Genomic DNA, 25656 nt, shown 5'->3' on the forward strand with positions numbered 1-25656 from the left:
TGGGAAATCAATTTGACTTGATGAAATTACTTAAATAATACATTAAAACATTTATTAAGACTTACCTTGATGAATTTGTTAATTTATTTGAACACCAGACGAGCTTTCGCTCCTTGAGAACGATTGAACAAAATGAAAAAATGGTTATCACAATCACTTCACTGATAAGCGTCAATCATGTGGTATCTATTAACTGAAATCTGTTCACATTCCCGCCAAATATTTTTTTTTTGGTCTATCACGAATATATCAAGTGTAGCCAATAGTCCGATAATAAATAATTTTTCAAATGTCACGAAATTTATAGTACAACCATTATGTATCTAGTAAAATACAAAATCTATTTAAGGGTAATAATTAATGGCATAGTTAATGAGATGTATTCGAAAAACGATAATTCAAACTATTTTATTATTTAAAGTAATATACATTTCTATCGTAGCAAAATAAATATAACTTATAAAATAAACTTATTAATAATATAGGCTGATAGATACCGCTCAATATCGTTTTTTGCATGCAATTTTCACACAATCGTTACCACTGGACCTAGTACCTAGGTACTCAATGACGAGGTACGTTCAATACATTCTACAGACCCACAGTAAGATATCAGAGAGGTTACCTACCTATTGCTCCAGTTGTCCACATGATTTTTGTAAAAACAGACATTGGGCAGTTTGAATTCAGCTTTACAAAAGTTGGAACCGACTTAACTATTTTTAGATCATTATATATTTGATTAAAATATTTGGCTTTCATTTCAATCAGTTAACTTGGTTAATATAATATTTTTTATGATGTACATGTTTAACAGATATTTTAACGGAGTTGGGGCTTTCGGGTATGTACATAATATATTATGTTATATGTGTTATGATAACAAAAACTTATATAGTAGCTATTTTTAATAATGATGTGTTGTCAATTAAAGATTATTACAACTTTTATTATATAATTTGGATAAAATAAGAAAACTATTTTATAATGATTGGTATAACATTTGGTCAATAAGCATCAAGTATAACATCAAGTTACAATATATTTATGATATTATATATTATGTACTTACCTATAGATAGTTCTGGATTCATAAACCTCTGTATTGTACGTCAATTTAGTAAGTAATTTAAAGTGATAATTATCTATAAATTATAATTTTTAAAGTTTGTAAATAATTTTTATACTGGTTACTTTGTCGCTATCGACGTCCGCGAGATTGCGACCGACAACCGGTCTGGCCGCCGGCCCGGCCAGCGGCAGTGGCGACGAGAGCAGCTTTTGCCGGACAGTGGTCGTCATCGCACGTACTACACTTTTTGTCTGTGATAACCATATTATAGTATATGCGTAAACGTGTCGCCGTTGAATAAACGTGTTGTATAGATTAAAAGTGTCTATTCATTTCAAAACCGTTCCTACACCTACAAGTTGTATACAACAATATTATATTATACGTTTGAAAGCATTTTTAAGAAAACTATAAAATGTATAGCTTACATATTCACATATTGTGAAGATGTTTCAGTCATTTTTTTGTTTTCTGATTATGACTCACTTCCTGCAGAATTCTCCACATAATTCTTTTAGTTTTTTTTTTGATAATTAATTCAAATCTTAAAACAATCTTTGTGCATCGTTCTTCAGCACACCGATTTTTATCAAGATCTTCTTTTCGAAAAATCTCATGATTCATATCATCCGGTTTTGTGATTAATGGGTGATGAAATGGTAAAAGTTCCACGTGGCTAATAGAACTTTGTAAAGAATTGTTTTTAACATAGGTTCTTTTTTATTTTTGAACTTACACTATTGTTAATTACAGGAGTGGTTGAGTGTAGCGCAGTTTCTGCAGATAGGTTTGTTTGCGGGGCTAGTGTAGTATATGAGTAAGGGGTAATTATGTGGGTAAATTAGAATTGGCTATTTCATACTAGTAATAGTACATTTAATCCTTCGTATCATCCACTGTCATTAGTCTATCCAATTACACTTATTTGTAAAAATAGTATATATCAAATATATGATAAGTTTGTATATTTTATCGATATAGCATTTATTAGTTATGGGTAACTTTAAGAAAGGGTTCGGCAAGGATGGATGTGAGCTTGGATTTTAGAGCACTAATCAATAATCATGCATGTATGAAAAAGTAGGTTTTAAAAATACCAATATGGCTCCTTTTGCTTCTAAGTCCAAGTAGTTGTAATTTGGTGTAATACAACGATGATCCATATTGTTTTAGTTCGTAGAATCGGGATCCAAAGCATACCCACATTCCCACCCATATACATCAAAAACCACTATTGTATAGCATAAGAATCATTATATTTATCGTCAATGCTACTGTATCGCTATATACACTTATAATAATTTTAGTTGTCGAATATAATGTATTAATAATATATAAAATCACAAGTCTACTACTATTTAAATGTAAAACTAGTTTATGACACTTAATATCTATGTACATTCCTCTATAGTTATGTATTCATAAATGATAAAATCGTAGATCCCATAGGTGGTATAACCCGATATGCAGTTAGTTACCGTCATGAACTGAGATAATATGGACTGTAAACAGCACTCGTATCAGTGGCCCAGTTTGCGAAAGGAAAATCCGTTTAAGGGGAAATTGGAAGGCTACAGTGCAAGTAACTTGTCATTTCCCGGCGAATAATTTCCATAGTCCTATATATATATTTAATTTTTTATCTATGACCCTATATATAAACGTTTATGTAAATCCCTATACCAAAATTATAATTATAATAATTCTGCACCAGGATCAGAGTGATCCGTCAAATTCCCCTTCCATATTCCCCCATATTTCCCCTTCACCCCCCACACCGACCAACCACGTCGTTTCTACTCCATATTATCATAGTTCACGGTTACCGTAAAATGTCTATAATATAATAATATGATAATAATATTATTTTTTATAACAAGTTTATATTTCATGAATTTATTGTCAATCATCACTTGGATGGATGGTTATCATGAAAAATTTAATATACCAGAAGATTTAAATGCATTTAGGAAAAGTTTGGAAAGAAATGAAATTGCATTTGTAGGTGAGTATTTGCCATTATTATACTAAATTACCACCGTATTATAGTTTCCGATTTTAATAAACACACTTTTCTGATAAAGGAAACAAACATGGATGATGCTACTGCAACAGTTGCAATTTTCTTTTAATCAACTTTTGTTTTTGCGTCCAATGCACTGTTTATTCTTTACAGGTTACTCGACGACCCTATGTACATAGATAAAAAAGGCGTTGCGCGAACATTTTGATTTAAAACAGCAGATAAACGATAGGAGAAAAGCTTCTAACGCTCCAACCTCCAAGCGTGGTTAACAAAGTGGCCGCTGATGCGCGCGTTTCTGGTGGTGAATTGTTGTGATGGTTTCGCAAAATAAAGCGTTTGTACTTTGAAATGTATTAGATATAGATACAATTATCTAACACAAATGTATTAGAATGATGTTGTATACGAGTTTTAGAACACCTGTTTTTGAAAAAAACAAAAGGTTGCTAGATATGCTATCATATTGCTAGTGGCCACTTTTCATTCTTCCGACTATATAATGCAAATGCGCTAACTTTAATTCTTACTATGACAAAATCGTTATAATTCGTGCAACAAAAAATAAATTTAGTTGAGTAACGTCCTGTATACCTTGTGTCAATCGTCGTCCTACGTGATGATTATTGTGATAATACTATTATAATTACATGATGGCTGCATAGATATTAAACATAATATTATGTACCCATGCGACATTAATCCAAAATCGTCAAGCCAACATAACGGAGAGAAAAACGACGTTTGTTTCTAGTACGGCGAGAGAGAAGTATAGTTTAATGACGTTTCATAAATTAATATATACTACGAACAAGCTTAATATAAAATATTTCTCTAACTTTACTTACTCGATTAAATAAGATTAAACTAAACGATGGATGATCACGGAATTCTATGAGCCAAAAAATTAAAAATAAGGACAATTTATTAAGTTTAATTGGCAGTGATAGAGTTAAGATACATTTTAGAACAATTAACGTATCAAAATCATTTAAACAACTTCTATAAGATGTTTTATAATATACAACGGTCGTAATCAAAGTAATCTACAGTATTGCCGAAAAAATTAAAACAACTTCTCCATGAAAGGAGACCAATATTTAATTGATAATTAATAATTATGTTTGTCGTGAATAGATTTTCCACAATTCTATAAAATTTAAAAATTAAATTTGATATTTTAGTTGCCACTTCAATTATAAGACTTTTACTCTAATCTACTACCCGATACCTATTTAGAGGGGTTGATAGGATATATTATATCGAAAAAAATTACTTTACGGGAAGAACTCTCAAGCTTTGTAGAATTGTCGGATTTTGAAGATTATTTTTTTATCTAAAAGAAGAAGACTTCCTACAGCCCGCATCGATCTCTGATTTTGTATTTGATTTCTAATAACTGTATTAAACAATTTGTAAAAAAATGCTTTTTTTTTGTATTTCTTTAGACATATTGTAAAGTTTGAGAATAAAATATTGAAAAACAGAGTTCGGATGCGGGCTGTAGAATATTTCCCTCTAGCAATTAAAATAACAATTATAAAATTTGGTTGATTCTACACGGTGGTATCGTTATTCCGCAGAATGCATTTTTGAGAAAAAAATGCCATCGGCACCTGGCGTCTTAATATAATATAATTGAGAAAAAAAAATAATTTAGAAATAAAATTTATAATTCACATTCACTACGTGTGTTACATGCTACGACGACAAATTTTTCAAAATTTCGAAAATTAATGTCAAACTGTTCAATCTTTTATAGCATACCTATTGTACTATAAGATCGTATTTATAAAAATAAAATTTATGTTCGACAAAAAAACCAAGTTATATGAAATATACAATAAAACATTCATTTTTCCACTCTTATAATCGAAATATGCAATAATAATCATTTTATTCAATATATGAAATAATATCCATTTCATCCAAAATATGCGAAGACATGCAAAATAAAAACACCACCATTTATCTCATCATGAGGTGATTCGTGAACATTACTGACAAAATCAATAATCAGAAGTCGCAAAAAACAAATGCTGTTACATATAAATCCTAGCCCTGCTTATAACTCATAAACTACTAGTCCCAAATTCAATGTTTATGAATCAGAATACCTACTTAGAAAAATATTATGCTTTGGAATATGAAATTAAAACTCAATATTGTCATTCAAAAAAGTAAAAACTTAAGAGGTTATAAGGATAAAAATATTTGAAAATAGAATTTTTTAAATAAAACATTTTTTTTAACAAGTTGACACTATGTAAATAAATATTTTCGAAAAAATTAATACTTTTTGAAATATAGAATGTTTTATGATAAAATATTCACGCTGTATAAATCAATAATTATTTTTGTCATGAATAGGTTTTGTGGATGGATCACGTGAAATGACCGAAAAAGAAGGTATTTATCTAAGAAAATATAAATTAAAATAGTTAAATGTTTAAAAAGAAATCTATTACATCGAACAACCCATAAAATACATACATTTTACAAAGTATACCTACAATATGATGAATTATTTCACAAAATAAATAAATGCATAAAAAATAATTATAATAATAATAACAATTAAATAATAGGTACAAAGTTACATGTATTTATTATGCAATGAAAGGCGTAAATATGCCATGATAGCTTTATAATCTGTTATTTGGACGGATTTATATTTTATTTCTTTTAAATTGAATTAACGAAAAAATTATTTGACGATAATGCTGTATCCACTTTTTTGAATCTATTATATTTTATAGTCTATAATAGGTCTCATAAGAATGGAAGTTGATTTGTCAAACTGTTGAACAACCAAATTAATTTGATGTTCAAAGTTCATTATAAGGTTTTACAATATTATTAACAACAACAAGCATATAATTTTGTAAAAAAAAAACTTTTCCTTTTTTTAAATATGTTAGGTATATTATATCCTAGAAAATTTATTAAGTAAGACATAAAGCGGACTGCTCACCATGTTAGTTGCCAATTTCACACAGTTCACTACTCAGTACAATGTGTATATGGCTATTTTTAAAAGGATACATATTGAATCACATTAAATAAAAGGAATAAAAATAAAATAGAATAAAACATCAATTGTAACTATTCTAAGTAGTTTAAATAGATATATAAATCATATAAAATAATATTTTCAAAAAGTGCATAATTTATTTAATTTATAATACAAAGAAGAAGTTGTATTGTCAATTAATTTTAATGTTAAAGTTAAATGTTGAAATGGTAATTTATTTTTGTGTAGACAAAAATAGTTTTTGTTTTTTTAATATTATATTACATAACTTCCGGAGAGGATATATTCCCCTTTTATTAAATATTTTATCTCCTGCAAATAATTCTTATATTTAAAAGATCCATAATTTTCCAAACCTCCATGAATTTGTACAAACAGATGTATAAGTTTTATGGCGAGAATTCTGAAAACAGATTTGAATTTGTCGTCAAGTCATAATTCCCACGATTTTAATATTATCCCCCAAATTCCTAAAAATGTCATATTAAAAAAGAGTATTTAAAGATTTTTGTATTTAAAATTTTGGAGAAACCAAAATTCACCATAGCATCAATGTTTTGTAACTTCCGTTGCATAGTGGAACATGTATAGATAGGTTAGATAATAAATGTTATAAATATAATTTACAATTTATTTTTTATTTTAATTTCTAGTTTTATTTACTAAATTCTTCAATGATAACTTTGATATAAAATCTAAAAGTAAGTATTATTGTTCAATTCAATTGTTTTTATTATTATTTACATACATAATTTGTAGTAGAAAGTAGTTAACTATATTCACTACAATAGTTTAACAAAATTATATATTTGTGTTTACAATGCATTGCAATTAGGTACATGTAATGAGTGTAAAAAACAACATTACTGAATACCTACTATATTTATTTTTTAACTTATTTACAGACAAACTATACACCCCAATTGATTATTGTCGGAAACGCAGTGAGTATAAACAATTAAATATGAAATCATAACATCGTAAATAATCCAATATAAGTACATATTAATAAATTACATGTTAACCAACATATCATAGAATGTTATGATTTGATTTGATATATACTAGATTACTCAGCAAACGTTGTTTTACCATATACATTAGAATTAGAATTGGAATTACACGGGTGTATTTTTAGTAACATTTTCTAGACATCTTTTATTAATAAATAATATATAAATACTAAATACTACAGAATATATTTGTATACAACGCTCACAGTTTTTTTGTCATGTGACAATACAAACATGCTTTCTTTAGAGGTTACTCTTGAAAGAGCGACATATAATTGGCCATGTGAAAAACACTCAACGCTCAAATCTAAACCTGCAACGTTGAAAGTTTGACCCTGTGATTTATAAATGGTCATTGCAAAAGATATCTTTACTGAAAATTGTAGGCGTTTAAATTGGGACGGTAAATCCGATGGTATCAGAGGAATTCAGGGAATCAATAATAATAATAAACTAATAATAATTAAATAATAATTTAGTTTATTGTTGCAGATTAAAATAATAATAGTGTATTATATATTGGTTACTATTGAGCGGGCTAATGAAAAGGTTCTATGTCCAATTTCTTCAAAAATGGTATTATTGCATATATTTATTTAGTTTTCTTCACTTTTTTTCCAGTTTTTTGGGTTTTATAAAATATGTGGATGTGTAATACGCAATATTAACAATGTATCTTACAATAATTGTATTTATTTATTCATTAAAATTATGGTTAAATTCATAAGATAAAATATTGGGTTTTAAAGTTAAGAATCGCTCTGCTGAAAAATTTGATATTGTGACATATGTTACGTCCCAACCGACGTCGACACGATATACATCAACACAGAAATGAAATACGTGATGTAAGGTATGATGAATGTTTATTAAGGTAGTACAAAATTACAATATTATAATATATGGTGTAAAAGAGTGGTGTTACGACTCTTTAAGATAGAATTTAAACTGTGACTGGTGATACGACCTGACTCTGAATGTCTCTAACCGTCTGAAGAGCTCTTGTCCTGGGCTTCTATATATATGATTGTGTCCTTTGGAGTGGGTGGTTGTAGTAGTGGCTAAGCTCGGTCATAAGACAGAGTTCGGGTCTCGTATTTGGTATGCTGGTCGACTCGTATCCTGCGTATGGGTGTTGGCTTTCCAGGAAAGATACGTGTGACGACACCTTCTATAGTTTAATTGTTTTCTCTACGCATTTGCAACGACCTCCGCATGTTATACTATACTAATTGCCTTATAAGTTATAGTGTCAAATATTATTAGAGACGTGCGGCGCGCTGTACATAGTTAATATATGACTATTTAATACGTCGGTACGTAACACATAGAACCTTTTCATTCTCAACCCGCGAATTTGGTTAATCGGGCATGTTTGTTGATTTATCTTATTATTTTTTGTCAATATACAGTGTGATCACGATAAGTGGAAACACTCAATAACTATGTGCAGGCTTCATATATTTCAATTCTGCTTTTTTGACTAACTCATTAACATTATTATACACATTTTCAAATAATTAGACTATTTTTGTGACAGTTAACATTACGCATGCGCTCAATATTTATTTATTTTAATGGCATGACCTATTTTTGACCACAAATAATTTTTTTGTATTTTTTTAATGAATTTCAGTGGTTGAATTTCTATTCTAAGTTAAAAAATGTCCGAGTTATAGTAATCTGATTTACATGGATATTGTTATTATTACGTATTTATTATTATTAAATACGTATTCCATAATCAATTACACCAACGCAAATAACATAAAATCAGATAACTATAACTCGGCCCTTTTTTAACTTCGAAAAGAAATTCAACCACTAAAATTCATTAAATAATACAAAAAAAAATAGTTTGTGGTCATAAATAAGTCATGCGATTAAAAAAAAATATGATTGTGCACATTCCCAAAATTAACTGTCACAAAATAAGTCTAATTATTTGAAAATGTGTATAATAATGTTAATAAGTTAGTCAAAAAAGCAGAATTGAAATATATGTAGCCTGCATATAGTTATTGAGTGTTTCCACTTATCGTGATCACACTGTATATCTAATATATTAAATTCTCGTGTCACAGTGTTAGTGATTGAACTCGTTCGAAATGGCTCGAACGATTTTGATCAAATTTCCTGTGTATATTTTGTAGGTCTGAGAATACGTTTAGGCCCATTTAAAAAGGAAATTGATCACGCCCCCGGTGGTGGCTGCGACACGATTGAGCCAAATTGTCGGCGTATCAAAGGAAATCGGATTACAAAAGAAAACGTACACGTTTGAGCATAATAAACTATGCAACGTTGCCATTTTCCATTTTAAACTATATTATAGAAGAATATTTATTTAAATAAGAACCCAAACAAAAATTTTCAGATTTACTTTATTTGTATGTTATTATATTTTATATTAAGATATTAGGATTATAATACAAATCAGGATTTTTATAAAATGATAATGACAGTTACTTGATACGAATTATTGTGATATGGTGTATGTGGTTACCGCGATTTATTTTTATTTTATATTTTACTATAATTAATAATTACTAATCGTTATTTTTAATAAAGGGATTAAATACTAATACTTTATTTTATATTTATCTTGCTTACTTTACATAATATTGTGAAAAAATTCAACAGGTACACTATAAATTTAATTTTAATAAAAATTTACAAATTTTACCGTAAATTTGGTAAATTTACCAAAAAAATGTTTTACGTTAAATCCACATCTCTAGTTGTAGGTAATAATGAATACAAAAAATCACATGTTTAAAGTGCAGTTGTTATAAACTATAATTGTAAATTTTAAAGAAAACTGTAAGTACTGGCCGAAAAAGGAACGGTAAGTTTTGGCCGAAAAGGGCCTGTGAAACAGAATTTTTTTCCCGGGCAACAGAAAAGTTCAGATAATTTTGAACACCATACACCGAATATTAAAATATTAAAATAAAGAATTGATCAAAGTTTGAGTCATATAGAGTTTGTACGTTTAACGGGCAACGAAATGCACGAGATCAGCTAGTAAACTATAAATACAAGTTACAATGGGTTTATTTTAAATAATATTATTAATACAATTTATTATTTTAATTGACTTAACTAGGTAGGTATACTTAATAATATTAAATACTCAGTTTTGAGTTGCATCACTATTTTTTCAGCAGGAAATATATACAAAAAATAATTATTTGAGTCACGAACAGTGACGTACTGACATAAGTCAAAATGTTTTCAAATATATTTTGTTGTTAAAATTAAGAGGACGCCACACCCGCATGTGTTGTCTCCGTCTTACACACTTACGACATTGACAAAACGTATTTACGCAGTCTGAGTAGAACTCACTCAATGTTGGTTCTAGAGTAAAAATACTTATCATAAAATTGAATTAAAACAATATTTCTTGGGGCAAGACGTTGCGTTTTTTTTAAAAAATTTAAATTTTGAAAAGTTAAAGGTATTTAATTATAATTTCATTTTTATGAGTAGTATTTAGTATTTACCTCAAATCATAACATTTTATCTACACATCAAATATTTATATTTATAAATTTGCAGATTTTGGCAATTGTGGAATTTTGGGTATTATAATAATACATTTATTTTAAATTACAATGATAATACATATAAATTATATAGTTTGAGTAAATTTAATAGGTATTCATATATTTATTAATTTATTCTCTTTCCTATACATTTAAATTGACAATCATGGTCAGATAATTTTTAATGATAATATGATGACGTGGATGCCAAGTGCTAACTAATATATTCATTAGCTTTTGAGTACATTTTCTTGATTTATATTTAATACATAATATTTATATAATTATAGTTTATAATACACTATTAATATAAAATTGTGAAATATTACATAAACATTTTTTTCCATTTAAAATAATTATGTAATTGTTCTTAAAATTTACCATTGTATATTCGTAATAATTTATAATTCTTTAATATATGATTATTTGTACATAGGCTGGATATCGCGCTGTAAGTCCACAAATTTGATTCTTAATATTGTATTAAATTTAGTACGCTTTAGTGCTACTTATTACTTAACCATATTGCATGTAAGTATGCAATCTGGGTGTAACATCCTCTTAAAGGACCATAAAACACTCAACATTGACTTTTATTTAAAAAATCATAATAAAAAAATGGTGCTAATAATACTTTTCTGGGTTCAATAATTTTCGAGTTACTAACTCTTTAAAATCACGCGTGACGTCATAAGATCCTACTCGCGGCGGCAATGTGTACATTACTAATTTTTCTAAATATGTAATTATTATCTTTTTGATATGATACTATGGTATGATATTGTTTATTTAAGACGAATTACATCTGGTTCATATGAGTAACAAAACAATGTATTTTATTACGTATTAATCATTATTATTTATGAACTTACTAGCCAACCAGTCACAGTTTTGCCCGTGATTGGTTGTTTATTTTGTTTTCAGACGATGATATGTATCATTTTTAATTTAAATTTCATCAATTAATGTGATCGGCAAGTGAATAAATAAAACGGTTAATGAAAACGTATTGAAATATTTCTAGCGGTATTAATAGTAAATTCATTTTTATAGCACCTAATTACCCGTAAAAGAAACGCAAATCTTAAAAAAAATATGATTGTTTAACTACTTTTGGGTGTAACATGCTGCAGCCTGCATTAAGTGCAACTCAGCCACCCTCGTATACAATCCGACTACGTCGAATCGTGGATAAAGGGCAACTCTTTCACCGATCACCTTCGTAGTCAGTTTTCAATAATTCGATTTGATACTTAATCTGCCCAAAAAAACTAACGGCAACCGGTAATAAATAAACACAAATAATTTCTACTGTTGTCTAGCTGTAACTGTTACGTCCCAACCGACGTCGATATATACATCAACGCAGAGATAAAATACGTGATGTACTAGGTATGATGAATGTTTATTAACGTAGTACAAAAATACAATGTTATAATATATGGTGTAAAAGAGTGGTGTTACTACTCTTTAAGATAGAATATAAACTGTGAGTGGTGTTACGACCTGACTCTGAATGTCCTAACCGTCTGAAGAGCTCTTGTCCTGGGCTTCTATATATATGATTGTGTCCTTTGGAGTGGGTGGTTGTAGTAGTGGCTAAGCTTGGTCATGAGACAGAGTTCGGGTCTCGTATTTAGTATGCTGGTCGGTATCAGGTCACTTCCCCGTCTGCCATTTCCCCGTCAGACATTTCCCCGTCCAATACGTTTCCCCATACGACATTTCCCCGTCCATATTATATTATTTATAAAATCTTGAAAGAATAATATAAAAATTCCGATTTCGTACTATCTATACATCACGTATACATATCGATATATCCCCGTCCATTAATCTAAATGAAATCGGCTTCAAATTGTATAGATATTTTTCGCTATCGGTGCAAACCCAAATAATACGCAGATAAACTAATAGTCAACACACATTATAGATTGTCTGTAATATTATCTACGATTTATACGGTGACAACGAATCTGATGACGGGCCTACAGTTCAGTCGTCAATCCGCTTTTGATGTTCAATTAATTTTGTTTTACGCCGTCCGTGTTTGTCCGTTGTTTTGCTTATTGTTATAGTGCGTTATTTTAATTCACTCCATTAACAATTTTTACAATGTCTTTAAATTACGTGAAAAGTTCAAAAGGAAAAGACTTACTAGTGTACTCAGGATATATTTTTGAAAAAGATTATATAAAAAAACAAAAAACTTATTGGAAATGTATAAAATACAATACTGATAAATGCCGTGGAAGGGCACATACTAAAAATAGTGAGGTTTCTTTTCATAAAGACGATCTGCATAATCATACGCCAAATAATGAGGACATTGGTGTTAAAAAATGTATTGCACAAATAAAAGAAATGTCGAATCAAATTGAGTCAACTCCACAACAAATTGTTGCTAAAATGTCATGTTCTCCTCAAGCAGTATCTGCCGCCTTACCAACAGTTAATGCAATGAAAAAAACCATTAAACGAATAAGGCATCGAAAAAATGCCCCTCCAGCAAACCCGAGTATGTTATCAGAGTTAATTATTTTTGAACCATATAATATTACCTTAGACAACGAGAAATTTCTTCTATACGATAGTGGCGTGGATGACAATAATAGATTATTATTATTTTCGACAAAAAATAATTTAAAGATTTTAGCGTCTGAGCAAAGTCATTGGTTTATAGATGGCACGTTTAAATCAGCACCACATTTGTTTACTCAAATTCTATCCATACATGCGATAAAATATAATACGGTATTGCCATTAGTTTTTGTACTTTTACCTAACAAATCAAAAGAGAGTTATACTCGAGTTGCCCGTGAACTTTTGATTTTGGAAAAAAATTTAAGTCCGATTAGTATAATGACTGATTTTGAACATGGTCTAATTGAAGCATTTACTAATGTTTATACTGGTACACAAATGAGAGGCTGTTTTTTTCATTTTGGTCAATGTCTATGGCGAAAAATACAAAGCCTTCCAGAAATACGTAAAAAATATACGAATAATGCAGATTTTGCTTTGAAAATAAAGCAGCTAATGGCTTTAGCTTTTGTTCCTGTGTCAGATGTTGTTGAGAAATTCAACGAATTGATGTCTCAACAGTTTTTTGTAGATAATGAAGAGTTATTAATCCATTTAATTGATTATTTTGAAGAGACGTGGATTGGGAGACCAACTAGAAGAAATATACGACGACCTCCAATATTCGATTTAAAATTATGGAACCAATACGATACTACACAAGCAGGTTTGCCAAAAACAAATAATAATATTGAAGGTTGGCATAGAGCATTCTCATCTTTATTAGCTGCGTCTCATCCTACCATATGGCGACTTATTGAGGGTCTTAAAAAAGAACAACAGTTAACTGAATTAAAAGTTAACCAATTCATTGCTGGACAAGAACCTCCAGCAAAAAAGAAAAAATATCGCGATGTTGCTAAACGTATACAAAATATTGTATCTACATATGACGAACGTGATCTGGATGAGTACTTAATTGGCATCGCTCAAAATTTAGAGCTACAAAATTAATTAAAACATTATTACTATTACAGCTCGACAATGTATATTATGTTATATTTACGTGATCAATAAATTATGAATTACTTTTTTTAAAATTCATTATAATATATAAATAATATAATATGGACGGGGAAACGTATTGGACGGGGAAATGTCTTACGGGGAAGTGGCAGACGGGGAAGTGTCCATGAATCTGCTGGTCGACTCGTATCCTTCGTATGGGTGTTGGCTTTCCAGGAAAGATACGTGTGACGGCACCTTCTATAGCTTAATTGTTTTCTTTACGCTTTTGCAACGACCTCCGCATGTTATACTATACTAATTGCCTTATTAGTTATAGTGTCAAATATTATTAGAAACGTGCGGCGCGCTGTACATAGTTAATATATGACTACTTAATACGTGGGTACCAATGGGAACTATTGATAAATAAAAATAAAATTCCTAATGTAAACTTCAATGTCCCCGTTTGAGCACCTCTTTAAAATGAGAATTTTGGCAAATCCATTCTTATTGCACGATGGAAATATGAAAAGAACCTCTATTCCAAATTTCAAGTTCGTACGTTGCGTAGTTATTGAGTTACAGCGATCAGTAACTAAGTAACTATTTTGATTTTATATGTATAGATAACCAATAGTGACCTTACAATAAACAAAAATATATTATTATTTAGTTAAAAATAAAACAAAATATTTGTACATACGGTGAGTAATTAGAAATACAGAAATTAGGTAGGAAGTATCGTTGGGCCAAAATCCTATATAAACACCATATTCTTCTGAATAAGTCTGTCTTATTTTATAAATCACACATGATGGAATTACTATCCTATTGCCCGTTCCAATCGTTGTCTATGCATTTATCCACGAAATAAGCTGTTTGTAAGCCAAGTATCGCCAGACTTTATTTTGTGGTTCACTTTTACACAAAACTTTTTTTTTTCTGTTTTTTTACTTTTAAATCATTTTATGATGAGAAGTAATTAAAACATCTTTGTCTAAAACTAGTTTGTCGAATAAAATATTGTTTGTCACACAACCAGCTATTCCACTAACTTGTTTTACTTTTTCACTTTCTTGACAACAGACGCTTTCTTGATCCGTCGTCATAACTACGCACTGTCCACATTTGCACCAATATAATTTACCACTTCGATTATCTACGTTAATTTCAAAATCATTATTTTCAGTAAAATTGTTTGAATCCTGCTGATTTATTCAACCTGGTTCAAATTTATGATGTTTTACACTCGCCATAACGAACTACAACTGATCCAAAAGTAGACTAAGACATTACTGCTGTAATACTGATCGATAATAATAATAATAATAATAATAAACTAGAAATGGATAATATTATTGTTTTAATAATAGTTGGTGGTTAGCTTATCAATTTACATTCTTCAAAACTATAAATTGTAAATCGTAATGTATAAAAATACTTTGAATGAATTTCTCTCGTATTTTTTTTTCTTGTGTAAGAAAGCGTCGGAATAAACCACCAGAAATAAAAAATAATTTGAACATGAGCCTATTGTTATAATTTTTAACACGTGAAATTACAGTAAAATTACATATAAATAATAGGAAAAATCCTTGACATGGTAATATTGTTTTTAAATATTTGAAAACATTATTAAACTATACTTATTTTTGTAATAATTTACACTACTTAAACCTATAATACTTTTTTGATTTTAATTCTTCAATATCTGGTTTTGGTGTCTGTACAATATATGTTGGTGTTACATTTTTTTCTGGTAGTTTCAGTGGTCCCGAAGAGCCTTCTATTGCCATCAAATGGACCTTGTTCATAATGTCTATTTTCCAATTTCCTTCCGTGTTTTCATAGGTATTTTTTATTGTATACCGTCCTAGAGTTTTGGAATAAACCATTTTATCTCCAATTATTTTTTTGTCGGAATTATCGTCATGATCTAAAATAGCAATTATTGATTGAATATACATGCCTTCGTACTTCAAATGTATACGTTTTGGCATGCACTTTAAACGTGTGTTGAGGTATGACTCTAGACGGTACGTGTGAATAAAATGAAGCAAATCTTTCAATAAATCTTTGGCAGTAACAAAATTAAATTTTTTGTCTGTGCAAATTCGTAATAATAATAATAGACAAAAAAAAATTATGATTTTTGTGTTGTATGGTCCTTTAACCATATTATTATAGGTATGTAATATGTGGGGAAAATAGTCTATACAAGATATTTGATGAGTAATAAAATGATGAGGAATAAAGACGATTTTTTATTTGCTCGAATATTTTAAATAAATGTATAATTTATGTATTTCAATAATTTTGATACCTATTACGTTACCAAAACTAAAAAAAATTAATTAAAACTAGCATTTATAACGTATAATGTAAATGTATATATTTTGACTATTTTTGGCACATTTCTGTTTCAATATAAATATATTTTGTTGACAGTTCTATAAATTAAATTGGTGTATTTTATTTGTCATGAAAATAATTATCCTAAACAAAATTATTGAAATATTCTAATAGTGTATGATGCATAACAGTAATCAATTAATTAACTTAATATAGGGATGAAATCCGCTGAAAGTAAGCATATGATTCATTGTATACACTATTTTACCTAATATTTTATAATAAATATGCACATAGATCAGCTTTGAGCTTTATCTGTTATACTTTGTAATGATTAATCAAGCCCGGATTCAGGGGAGCCAGAGTGGGTCATGACCCCGGGCCCACAACAGATAAACATTAGTGGGACCCTTCGGGATACTATTTTTTTTTTATTAAATCAGAAATAATAGAATAAAATACATTTAGGTTACCCATAGGCTATATTGCTATAATATATCGATAATTGATATGTTATTATTATAATTATACTGACAATATTGTCTTTATTTAGCAGGATAATAATTGTAAGGAAATGGGATTTATAGGCGTACTTGAGTTCAGTGAATACCGTAGATTGCGAATTTACGACGATTAAAAGTGAAACATTATTACTAGGTAGGTTAGATTATATAAAATTGTTGGGGTTATGAGGTTTTACACTCGCCATAACGAACTACAACTGATCCAAAAGTAGACTAAAACATTACTGCTGTAATACTGATCGATAATAATAATAATAAACTGGAAATGGATAATATTATTGTTTTAATAATAGTTGGTTAGCTTATCAATTTACGTTCTTAAAAACTATAAATAAATTGTAAATCGTAATGTATAAAAATACTTTGAATGAATTTCTCTCGTATTTTTTTTTTTTTTTTGTGTAAGAAAGCGTCGGAATAAACCACCAGAAATAAAAAATAATTTGAACATGAGCCTATTGTTATAATTTTTAACACGTGAAATTACAGTAAAATTACATATAAATAATAGGGAAAATCCTAGACATGGTAATAATGTTTTTAAATATTTGAAAACATTAAACTATACTTATTTTTGTAATAATTTACACTACTTAAACCTATAATACTTTTTTGATTTTAATTCTTCAATATCTGGTTTTGGTGTCTGTACAATATATTTTGGTGTTACATTTTTTTCTGGTAGTTTCAGTGGTCTCGAAGAGCCTTCTATTGCCATCAAATGGACCTTGTTCATAATGTCTATTCTCCAATTTCCTTCCGTGTTTTCATAAGTATTTTTTATTGTATGCCGTCCTAGAGGTTTGGAATAAACCATTTTATCTCCAATTATTTTTTTGTCGGAATTATCGTTATGATCTAAAATAGCAATTATTGATTGAATATACATGCCTTCGTACTTCAAATGTATACGTTTTGGCATGTACTTTAAACGTGTGTTGAGGTATGACTCTAGGCGGCACGTGTGAATAAAATGTTTAGCATGAGGCAAATCATTCAATAAATCTTTGGCAGTAACAATTTTTTTTAACGCAAAATATACGAATCACCATTTTTAGGAATCCAGAGTTTATTTTTTGTTTCTTCATCGGTGAGTTGATCATGCTCACATTTTTTTATCTGTTCATTATCATTCCACTGGTGAATATTTGAAATGTGATACAGAACTGATGTAAATTGTTCAACTAATACAGTTCCATTACCATCGCACGTTTGAGCAGACCATCATAAGTGGTTTATTATACTTGTTTTCCACATAAAAGCACTATGATGATTTTCTTCTAAAGAAGAACAAAATGTTTTTATTTGGTTAAATTATACACCGGATAACGTTGATGCAGGTCCCATTAAAATGTTTCGTACAAGTCGTTTATCAGATAATGGCTGAGACGTCCATTTAAAAATATGTCTATTTTCACATATAGTTTGTTCGGCGAACATTGCTTCCTTGGTATAATTATGAATATTTTCTACTTTAGCATTAGGTACATTAATGACAAAATATATGAAATAATAAGAACTTCATTATAATTAAAAAATATTATGATATCGTATACTATGCTAAATAAAATAAAACCCCGTTAACTGCTAAGTATATAAGGAGGAATAAACAAATAAATAATAGAACTGTCAACTGATATGAAATTTACTAACAGCTAAAGTAGGACTAAAATAAAATAAAATATGTTTGTACATAATTATATTATTTTGAAATTGGTTGGTACTTACCACGAGTATACGAGTATATTTGAAAATGAAACAAAATAATGATATTGAAAAAAATATCCAAGAGCTACGTAATACGTATTTTCATCAAAAGTGATAATAAATCGACAGAATCACTAATTAATTTAGATTTATAAGACATAAGTAGATACTAGATCGATACCACGGAGTACGGACTAAGATAATTGTGTGCTATCTTCTAAGACCGTGGTGCTAGGTATAAATAAAATTGTTTTCACTAATAAAATATAAATAACGGTCGAACAGTTTGATAACTGATAATGCGTCTATTTTTCCCTAAACAAAATTATTGAAATATTCTAATAGTGTATGATGCATAACACTAATCAATTAATTGCCTTAATATAGAGAAGAGATCCGCTGAAAGTAAGCATATGATTCATTGTATACACTATTTTACCTAATATTTTATAATAAATAGATCAGCTTTGAGCTCTATCTGATATACTTTGTAATGATTAATCAAGCCCGGATTAAGGGAAGCCAGAGTGGGTAATGACCCCGGGCCCACAACAGATATCAAACATTAGTGGGCCCCTTAGGGATACGTTTTTTTTTTTAAATCAGAAATATTAGAATAAAATACATTTAAGTTTCTCATTGGCTATATTGCTATAATATGTCGATAATTGATATGTTATTATTATTATTATTATTATTATACTGACAATATTGTCTTTATTTAGCAGGATGATAATTGTAAGGAAATGGGATTTATAGGCATACTGGAGTTCAGTGAATACCGTCGATTGCGAATTTACGATGATTAAAAGTGAAACATTATTACTAGGGAGGTTAGATTATATAAAACTGTTTTTTGTGTTAACTTTTGAATATTACCTAGAATAATGAACACATTCGTACAATAATATTTATAATTTGTTATGTTCATTGTTTAAGTACTATCATTTTATAAAAAAGTATTTAAATAATTAAATATAATATACCTATATAGTAACAAAAAAATGTCATCTCTGAAATATATTTCAATGGTTTTTTGATTGGTCACCAATATTTTGATTATGTTAATGGGCCCCTAAAATTATTTCGCCCCAGGCCTAAAATTATCCTAATCTGGGTTTGTGATTAATGAACGAGATTAAGAATTATATAAGGGTGATGTGCTATCATGGTGCTATTTATGTTGGCAGAAAACTATGTTTTCTTGGAAAAATCATGGAAGAAGTTGTTTATAGATTTGAAGAGTGGTGATGGCGAACAGTGATAAGTACAAGGGAACCGGGAAGGAATTAAGTAGTATTTAAACAGATATGAAGATGTGTGAATTTGGAGAATGTAGTCGAGATATTATCAGGATTAGGCATGCGATGAAGATGTTGGGAGATTTAGTTTGTCAGTGTGTGTGAATATGTTCAAGTTTCTACTTAGAATCTATGGATTCTTTGTTTGTTGAGTGTGGGGGGGGGGGTCTGGAGGGTACAGTCAATTGGTCGTGGTAAAATCGGTTGTCTGAAATTGGACATTTGGTAACTTGGTCGTTTTGAAAATTAGTAGTTTCCAAAACAATATGTGCATATAATATCATTATGTAAAAATAGTAATTTGTCTTGATTCTGTCGAAACTACTATATCTATATAATATTTATCTAGAAATATTTAAAATTATATCAAACATAAAAAAAAATATTAATCATAAGAGTTATTCAAATTTGTATAAGAGATAATAATGTTAAATAAATTATGGCATATAATAAATTTATTATTTTTATCAACTACTTTTGACATAACATTGAAATAATTAAAATTTTTTTTTTCAAATATTAAAAAAAAAAAAACGGGCAAGTGGGCAGCGATATGGAGTATTGTAGGTAGTGTAAAACGGGTTACATATTAATTCAATGATATAAACGAAAACGATTCTGAGCGTAGACGGTCAGTGAACTTATGATTTCAAAATAATGTATAATATTATAAATCATAATTGTAAAATCAATACATTCATCGCATCGCTCAGAATCTAAAAATTAATCGATTATTATATTATATATTATATACATAATATACAAAATATTTAGAATTATATTAGGTTATAATATTATAATAAAAAAAATTAAATTATTGTTTACACAAATTGTAGGTAGGTAAATTGTATAGGTACCTAAATACCTCTGAAAAAAATCGTGAAAATTACAATATTAATTTGCGAATTCTAAAAATTAAATTGCAATTGTTTGCAATTGATTTGTTTTATTATTGACTTTGGTTTGAAACAGATTGAATTAAGTGAGGAGGAGGGTTCACCTTATATCATTATGATTATTAAAAGAAACAGTTATGACAAAAGTGTACCTACTAATTTCATTGGAATTTTTTTTTCAGACGCACTTCTTTAATTTTTAAATGGTTTAATATTTTTTTGTTCTTTGAAATTTTTTTAATATTATTATTAGCACTGTTAATTTTGATTTAAGTATCCTTCTGTATTGCGTATTTGCGTTTTTAGTTATATGTAAAAATGTAAAAAATGATGGGAGTGCTTTATAAATTGGTTCGTTGAAATGAGAATGGAAAGATTCACAATTATTGGTTGTTCTTTTTAATGTCGCTGTATGTGAAGCCCACATACTTGGCGGAAAATTCGAGTTTTCATCAATATAATTTTCCAAGATATAATCGGCGTACTTACCATATTTGCTGTCTTCAGGGATGTCTGACATAAAATCAAATGAAAAACAATCTGATACTTCCGAAGGGTCCAAATATGTTAAACCAAAAATGTGTTTTAACCAATCATTTTTTTTATACTCTAAGGTTAATATTCTAATTCTTGTATTTTTCGATACCAACTCGGAATTAAATGAAATCGGCAACCCACTATTATTACTGATGGACATATTCACAATACATCTTGGTGAATGGCAATTTCAAAATTAATTGTAATTGACTGTGGTTTGAATATAAAATTTAAATTTAAACATTTTTGCACTACTTGAAATGATGCTTCTTTATATGTATCAATCATTTTATCTTTTAGTAAACAAAAAACTGAAGGTATATAATACGTATTAACTAACCCATGTATTGTAAATAATTGGGTAAATAAAGAAGGACAATATGAAAATGTGCCCTCAACAAAAATTATTTCGGATTTACATAACATTTTTAAATTAGTATTGCAGGAATATTATTATTATATTAGAAATGTCATCATTCACTAATACAAATTCTTCATCATTAGTCGTCAAAGTATTAACTGAACTTACAGCACTGTAAATATCATCTATACGTCATGTTGGATTCGTTGGTAAAAATTGACGACGAGCGCGGTATACACATTTTCGTAATGCAGAAATATCATTTGTTGTCATTGTTGAGAAAACTCCAAAAGCATTAATTTCTCCTGAAAAACAGTTTTTCCAATAATTTGGACTAATGTTATATAAGTTTAATAGTTGAATCTCACCTAGTATTATTTTTCTTGGTCTTTGACAAATATCTTCGACAGCTTTCCGCTTACATGTCGTTGCTAATTTTGACGATCTATATTTTTGACTGAACAATTATTGTCTCCATGATCACCTATAATAAAGAATTGATTAATTTAATTTTCATAAATTATAAAATAAAAATATTAATTTTATTCGTAGATAGAAAACTTACATTTTGTTTTAAGTAATACTCTTTCTTTTTCCAAAATAATGGCTGGACAGTTTTTCATAAAACATCTCCACCGAGTCACATGTGTTTGTGACGTATAACCAAAAACATATTTAAATTTTGATCCAAAAATCAACATCTTTTTACCTGCTTTGCTCATAACAAATTCCATTTTAACCGTTGTTAAACTGGTGACGAACAGACCAGATACTGAATCGAAATATTAGAATTTAACATGTGTCAGATAATTATTGTGTGCGAATTATAAATAAACTTCCGTTATCGGCGATTATCAACAACTATCGAATATTATCGACGTATATATTGTTGTACCTATGATCTTCGCAATTATTTTCAAATGTCATTGCTTTTACCTACATGTTACATTACTATATTTTATACATACCACAACATATATTGCTTAAAAATTAAAACCTATGGTTTCCAAACTTTATTAGACGGAAACGGGAATCGTACCTTTTTTGTTTTTGGCGGAAACGGGTAACTCCCCACACAGTAACTGAAGTACACTAAAACTGAGATACACTAAAACCGAGATATACCTAAATAGCAATGGTTCTTAACCGGTGTTCCGCGGAACACTGGTGCTCCGTGAACTGGGCTAAAGTGGTCCGCCAAAATTATGGTGAAATATTTGGTGTAAAAAATTGGCGTATTTAGCCGATATTTTCAATTATTTAAATACTGTGAATACTATTATGCAAGGTAAAAATGAAAAAATTTTAACGTCTTCGGATAAACTATCAGCATTTCAAAAAAAAAAATATCCTTTTGGAGAACGCGTATAGTTTAAAAAAAGACGCTAGACATGTTTCCTTCGGTCCAAAAAAATATACATGAAAATATGAAATTATTCAAATTATAACGCAACATTTAGAATTATTAGAAGAAAAAATTACGAAATATTTTCCCGCATTTAATATTGTATACGAAACCCATTTTCTACAATCAATACATTAATTTATGAGTTCACGTTACAATAAGAAGAGGAATTTATTACGTTGTCAACTGATCGTACACTCAAAATTAAATTTTCCGAAATAACAGTTGAAGAATTTTGGATTTATATTCAAACAGAGTTTAAAAATATTTCTGAAAAAGCTATTACAATTTTATTACAATTTTCAACATCATACTTATGTGAGGACGGATTTTCAACATTAACAAATATTAAGACAAAAAAACATGAAAGGCTAACTAATTTAGAAGAGGAAATGAGAGTAGCACTTTCACATATAATACCAAATATTGAATATATATGAAACAGTCATCAGGGCCAAATATCACATTAAATAATCTAAAAATTTCTTTAAAAATTGTATTTATTTTATATCATTTAGATGTCATGTGAGATTTGATTTACGAGATAAAATAGAATGCGTATGGTAATAAGTCGTTATACAGAATTTTTTATTTATGAGAAACGGTCAAAGTCACTTATTTATAATTATAACTTATTGACAAAGGGCAAAAATATTATAAAATTACATGCAATAGATCTTAAGTCATGATGCGAAAGGGCTGAAATGAAACAGGTATAATATGCAATAGGTCATAAATCATTATAATTTGAAGAAAATAAATAAATACTAAAATATATTTAATAGTAAAATAACAAAACATTTGTTAAACATGATTATGAATACAAAATTTAAAAACATTAAATATTATGTACAAAGTTATAATGTTTTTGTCTCCTGAAAAGTATCAATTTTTCTCTTAAAAACCGTTCATTATATTCTGTAATATTATGATAAATAAACATTCATTGTACAAGCTGTTAATCAATTTACTATCGCAAAATGTGTAGGGACAATGTAGGTACATAGAATATATTATAATAATTTGTATTGTCTATTTGTACCTAGATAACGTTCTTAAACCAGTATTTACGTCTCGTGACGAAAATGTATGATGACAATTTACCGAACGACAAATTTTATACGACCAATTTACGTAAACTCAGTACCGGGACATATGCCGTCAGGCCATTTGCGGCCAGTCCCTTTTTCGTGCCAGTTTATATCTACCAGAGTACAAATCAAATGCGCTGTACATTATATTATATACAAAATATATGCTATAATAAATATTAAGATATATTTTAACTTCCATTCACACTTTTCCAGGAATAAGACTAGCAGTATTTTTTAATGATGATAGTTTAAAAGATTATTGTTATCATTATTATTCTTACCAAATACCATTTTAATAAATACCTAATTCATTTAATAATTCTAAATTTGTCAATCGATTCAGTTAGTAATTTAAGTAAATACTTAAAAAACATTTGTAAGTAAATATACTATATTAAATTTATCAATAATGATACAATTATACCCATAAACAACCAAATGTCAAAATAAAAACAATTTTTTTTAATATCCAATTATAATACGCTTATAATCTCTCCAGTATATGACAACACGTTTTTAACATATATTAGGTATACTATATATTATAATCTAATAAGTTATAAAGAGCCTACAATTTGATATGTAGGTGGATAAAAATAAAATAACCACAAACAGCGCGAAAAAAGGTGCTGACCGCATAGGTGCCACCACGTTTTGTTTGCCAAGAAATGTAGTTTTTAATATGACGACATAAATACTTTTGTTTTTCAATGGATGAAGGGGAGATTAGTATCGGATATTTTGTGTGACAAAGGCCAAGATAATTCCGTTAAGATTAAAAGATTTTATAATGTGTTCGTGAGGCTGGTCATTTTGTATGGATCGGAATGTCGGACAGTGACATAATATAATTGAAGAGAGGTTTGTTGTAGCAGTAAAGAGAATGCAAAGAACGAGTAATTAGGGTGGAGAGAATAAAAAATAATTCATTAGAGGAAACATGGCATTCATTTTAGACAAAATTAGAAAATACAGGTTGAGTTTTTCGGTTATATTATGAGGAGACGTGACTAGGAGGCAATAAGAGCGTCAGTATGTTAATGAAAATTAATTTACAAGGAACAAGACAGAAAATATTAGCAGAGCAAAACGTCCAATTTCAGAAAATGTGAATTCCCTAACCAAAAAATATGGTTAAATTTAATACGTTTATAAAAATATATGTTTAATTTACAATTGTATATTACCTTTAGAATGTGAAAGTAAGATAATCGATTTTATATATAAAACTTTTAAGCTTATCAGTTGTAATAGG

At 28.6% G+C, this 25656-nt stretch overlaps 1 protein-coding gene and 1 pseudogene across 1 annotated transcript in view; one reads left to right on the top strand and one right to left on the bottom strand.

Annotated features, from left to right (window-relative positions):
* The first annotated feature begins 817 nt into the window (after positions 1-817).
* The window catches only part of LOC132934733 (uncharacterized), a 33453-nt gene continuing 8614 nt past the window's right edge, over positions 818-25656 (top strand). Inside the window, exons 1-10 of the mRNA XM_061001068.1 lie at positions 818-844; positions 1079-1120; positions 3024-3077; positions 5466-5504; positions 6783-6830; positions 7035-7073; positions 10707-10730; positions 11130-11144; positions 16793-16810; positions 19195-19212. Of these exons, the coding sequence (XP_060857051.1) occupies positions 5489-5504; positions 6783-6830; positions 7035-7073; positions 10707-10730; positions 11130-11144; positions 16793-16810; positions 19195-19212 (178 nt within the window). The 5' untranslated portion in view covers positions 818-844; positions 1079-1120; positions 3024-3077; positions 5466-5488. The remainder of the gene's footprint in view (positions 845-1078; positions 1121-3023; positions 3078-5465; positions 5505-6782; positions 6831-7034; positions 7074-10706; positions 10731-11129; positions 11145-16792; positions 16811-19194; positions 19213-25656) is intronic.
* Positions 22172-25580, bottom strand: LOC132934731 (uncharacterized; annotated as a pseudogene).

The sequence above is a fragment of the Metopolophium dirhodum genome, chromosome 1, assembly GCF_019925205.1.
Source record: "Metopolophium dirhodum isolate CAU chromosome 1, ASM1992520v1, whole genome shotgun sequence".
Taxonomy (NCBI): Eukaryota; Metazoa; Arthropoda; class Insecta; order Hemiptera; family Aphididae; genus Metopolophium; species Metopolophium dirhodum.